At 44.4% G+C, this 4719-nt stretch overlaps 1 protein-coding gene across 1 annotated transcript; it reads right to left on the reverse strand.

The window, feature by feature from the left end:
* Positions 1-2334: 2334 nt before the first annotated feature.
* LOC148568884 (uncharacterized) lies at positions 2335-3065 on the reverse strand. Its single transcript, XM_088484807.1, has 2 exons — positions 2601-3065; positions 2335-2472 (listed from the first exon to the last, which is right to left on the reverse strand). The coding sequence occupies exons 1-2, from the start codon at positions 3063-3065 to the stop codon at positions 2335-2337; spliced, it is 603 nt and encodes a 200-aa protein (XP_088340933.1).
* Between the last annotated feature and the right edge of the window lie 1654 nt (positions 3066-4719).

Raw genomic sequence — 4719 nt, forward strand, 5'->3', positions numbered from 1 at the left:
GCAACTTCCTCTCCCGAGGTCCCGTATTGACAGATACGCCTAGGTCACCTCAGATGTGAAGGATACACCTTCACAAATAACCTTAGAGGAGCTCACGGAGTTCCGTGTCCTCGACCAACTGTGTGGGAGATGTGACGAGGAGGAGCACTATATGGTGTTTGTTCCCACCGCCCATGAGCGCATATGCCAACTTAATCTTAACACTCCCTGGGTTGGTGACTGGATCTGGATGTATTAAGCTATGTTTACTGTCTTGGGGGTTCGCATCCTCTTCTCTCCTTTTCAAATGGCTCTCCTCAACCGGTGTGACGTGGCCCCGTCGCAGCTGCACCCGAACAGTTGGGCCGCGATCCGGTGTTTTGAGATGGTTTGTGAATACTTAGATTTGCCGGCCTCTGTGGAGGTATTTCTATGGTTATTCGTCTTGACAAATCCTTCTAAGGAGGGGAGGCATAAGAAGGGGTTCATGTCCTTCCGGTCTGCTCATGGCAGGCGAATCTTCGGGGTATTTGAGGATTCATTTCATGGTTTCAAGGACAAGTATTTTAAGGCCCGACCTGCCGAGGGAGTGCATCCTTTCTGGTTAACCTTGGAGGATGAGCGGCGGATCCCGACCTACTGGAGCTTCGGGGCCGGGTCCAATGCTTTTATGAAAGTAACCTACAAGGGCTTGACCCAGTGGGACAAGAACATCGCTGATGTGTTGCTGGCCATTTTTAATAAAAACAATATCAACCCTCATCTTTTAATGGGTGATCGGGAGATGGGTAGGGGTTATATAGGTGAGTGGTCGGCTAGTTGTGTTGTCCTTTCTCTCCCATTCCCCTTATATATATATATATATATATATATATATATATATATATATATATATGTGTGTGTGTGTGTGTGTGTGTGTGTGTGTGTGTGTGTGTGTGTGTGTGTGTGTATGTGTGCCGGTCTAATGACTTGTTGTGTGCTGCAGTGAGTATGGCTGCCGAACATACTGGACTTAAAGATTTGATGTCTCAATTCCTCCCTGGTCATAGTGAGGATAGCTCTGCCACCCCATCTTCCGAGCAACTGTCCTCTCCTACTGCCGAGGCGCAATGAGCTCTCCCCCACCACCAAAACCTGTCGTCCCAATCATTACAACTGGTCCAAGCAGCAGTAGGGTGGTGCCTCCTGAGGTCGAGCCGGCTAACAAGGGTCTCGATGTCGTGATAGTCGACAACCCTCGTAAACGGAAGCCGACCTCTAGTCCTAAGGGGTCACTCACTGTAATGAAGAAGAATTTTGACGCTGGGGGTTTCATTGATTCATAGCTCATGCCCGGCACTGATGAAATCTTTCATGATGGTGCCTGGGCACTCAGGCTAGGTGGATCTACCAATGCATGCTGAGGGCGGCAACTATTGCTAGGAGGGCAGAACCTATCTTGACTCAGGCCGGGGCCTTTGATGGGAAGTATCATCAATCGCTTCGAGAAGTTGAGAAGCTGAAGTCAGAGGTCGGGATCTTAAAGGAGGAGATAGCCGACTCGGAGGGGAAGCTGAAAACCTCTAATGAGGCGGTCGCCCGGCTTACTGAACGAGAAATGGCGTTAGAGTCTGAGCTCAACTCTGCTCGTGGCGAGACCTCTGCAGCCCAGACCAAGATTACTACTTTAGAGGCCAAGCTTGAGGAGGCCGCGAAGTCGGTTAAGAGCACCAAGGATGAGGTAGCTGGGCTGAAAGGAGAGGTCGCCGACCTGAAGATGAAAAACAAGGACACAGTGAAGAAGGCGAGGGATGTGATTAATGGGACCGAGGAGGCGATTAAAGCCCAGGTCAAACTGCTTTCTCCTGACTTTGACACTTCTGCATTTGGGGCCTTCAAGACTATCCGGGATGGTAAAATTGTTGACATCCCGAAGAAATGATGTACCTTTACTTTATGTTATTTTGTTTTGCGTTCTGTAATAGTTCGCATAGACCTTTGAACTATGAAGTAGGTTTAATGAACTTGTTTACCGCTTTGTTGGTAGTTAATGAATTGTTTTCTTTCCATTTTGCTGGTAATTAACGACTTGCTTGCACTTGTTTACCGTTTTGTTGGTAATTAATGAATTGTTTTCTTACTGTTTTGTTGGTAATTAATGACTTGCTTGCGCTTGCTTACCGTTTTGTCGGTAATTAGCTAATTGCTTACCGTTTGTTTTGCCGTTTGTAATTGGGGACGCCGACTCGTGGCTGGCTGGCTCCCGGGTGATCAATCCCGTGAGGCCGTAATCGTAGTAGGCCGGTTAGTTGGTAAGTAAATAAAGTGAAGAGAGAGTAGTGATGAAAAAGGAATTTGTTTAGTAAATATCATAAATTAACAACTGGCAATAATTACTGGCAATAATTTCACATAAACAGATATTATCGAATCAGCAGAACGAGTGGTCGCCCCAGTCTCTAGGGGTAGAACCTTGTCAAGTTTGTCGCGTTCCATGTCCAGGGTACCTCCTTCCTGTCTAGGTGTTCTAACTTTTATGCCCCGTTTCCAACCATTTCTTTCACTCTGTATGGACCTTCCCAGTTAGCCGCCAGCTTTCCTTCCCTAGGGGTGGGGAGTCCTACATCGTTCCGTCATGATACCAGGTCGTTTCGCTCAAACCTCCTTAGTACTTTAGAGTTGTAGCGGAGTGCCACTCTTTGCTTCAGCGCCGCTTCCGACAAGTATGCCATTTCCCTGGTCTCATCAACCAGGTCTTTCTCCACAGCATCCTCTACTCCACCCAGGAGTAGCTGCGGACTTGGCTCCCCGATCTCTACGGGGATTACTGCGTCGACCCCGTATGTAAGTCGGAAAGGCGTTTCCTCGGTAGAGGATTGAGGCGTTGTTCTATACGACCATAGGACCGATGCTAGTTCATCTGCCCACACTCCCTTCCTCTTGTCAAGTCGCTTTTTCAAGCCCTGGATGATGACTTTGTTTGCGGCTTCGACTTGGCCGTTGGTCTGGGGGTGCTCTACCGACGAGAACCTTTGTTTTACTCCTAAGCCGGCAAGGAACTCCTTAAATTTCCTGTCCACAAACTGTGTCCCGTTGTCCGATATCATGGGGTCTAGGATTCCGAACTTGGAAACTATCTGCCTCCATACGAACTTACGGCAGTTAGCTGACGAGATGCTAGCTAATGGTTCTGCTTCAATCCACTTTGTGTAGTAATCGATAGCCACAATTAGGTATTTGACCTGTCCAGGGCTGAAGAACTGAAGATTGATGGTTTAGAATTCAGAGTAAATTCCCGTTGCAAGTATAGTTTCTAAACCGAGCAATCAACCTTTCTTACAAATGTTTTGGTTGTCACAAGTAACAAACCCCTTTAAATATGATAACCGAAGTATTTAAACATCGGGTCGTCTTCTCAAGGAACTGCAGGGAGGTATATTCTTATTATTGGTTATGGGTTTTGTAAATTGGGATTTTGAAAGTAATGAACAAGTAATTTAAATGACAAATAAAATAAATAAATAACTGTAAAATAAACTCTTGGCAAGGTATGAGAATTTGGAAGTCCTATCCTAGTTATCCTTATCAATGGTGATGAGAATTGAGTTTTAATTCCACTTAGTTAGCCTTTACTAAACAAAGGAAGGTCAAGTGGACCAATTAGTTTGATCCTCAGGTCCTAGTCAATTCCTAAGAAAGGACTGGAGTTAATGAAGTTCAATTCAATTAGCAAAGACAAAAATTATCAATCACGTTGAGTTTGATAACTCATGAGTTACCAATTACTTAACCAAGGCCAAAAGGGGAAAAGTAAACTTGCTCGAATAAAAATGTCTTCAGATTGGAAGCAACAGTAACATAAATAAAAGAAAGCAATCATAAACTGAAATACCTCAAATAACATTAATTAAAAGAATCATATGTAACGTGGAAGAGTTCATAAATTAAATTGAGAAAATAATTAAAAAGGAACATTGAACCTGATAAAGAGTTAGAATACTAACTTGAAATAATAAGAAATCCTAATTCTAAAACCTAAGAGAGAGGAGAGAACCTCTCTCTCTAAAAACTACATCTAAACTATGAAAAGTGAATAATTCAAGACATGATCATGAATGGATGCATTCCCCCACTTTATAACCTCTAATCTGTGCCTTCTGGACTTGGATCTGGGCCAAAAAGGAATTCAGAACTCGCTGGGAGCGTTTTCTGTAATTTCTGGTGTGTGACGTCTGTCACGCGTCCGTGTGGGTCACGCGGTCGCGTCATCTGGAGTTTTCCTTGTCACGCGTTCGCTTCGGTCACGCGTACGCGTCATATGTGTTCTGCTCATGGCGCGCGTCCGCGTCAGTCACGCGTTCGCGTTGCTGCCTTTTCGCGCTGGGCATGCGACCGCGTCGTCCATGCGTTCGCGTCGCTGCTAGTTTCTTCAAAAACTCCATTTTGTGCTTTCCTTCCATTTTTGTATGTTTCCTTTCCATCCTTTAAGTCATTCCTACCTTAGAAGATCTGAAACTACTCAACACGCAAATCACGACATCGAATGGTAATAAAGGGTAATTAAAATAATTATTTTTAAAGCATAGGAAACATGTTTTTCACATATATCACATAATAAGGAAGGGAAAGTAAAACCATGCAATTTACATGAATAAGTGGGTGAAGGGTTGAATAAATCACTTAAATTGAGCACAATATATATCATAAAATATGGGTTTATCAACCTCCCCACACTTAAACAATAGCATGTCCTCATGCTAA

This window comes from Arachis ipaensis, chromosome B4, assembly GCF_059453495.1.
Source record: "Arachis ipaensis isolate K30076 ecotype BB chromosome B4, ASM5945349v1, whole genome shotgun sequence".
NCBI classification, from domain to species: Eukaryota; Viridiplantae; Streptophyta; class Magnoliopsida; order Fabales; family Fabaceae; genus Arachis; species Arachis ipaensis.

Bases quoted from the DNA above. Each gene is read 5' to 3' on its own strand.
- LOC148568884 (XM_088484807.1), bottom strand. From the start codon at position 3,065: ATGATATCGGACAACGGGACACAGTTTGTGGACAGGAAATTTAAGGAG. The intron at 2,473-2,600 runs GTATCATGACGG...ACACCTAGACAG, and splicing joins GGTTTGAGCGAAACGACCTG to GAAGGAGGTACCCTGGACAT.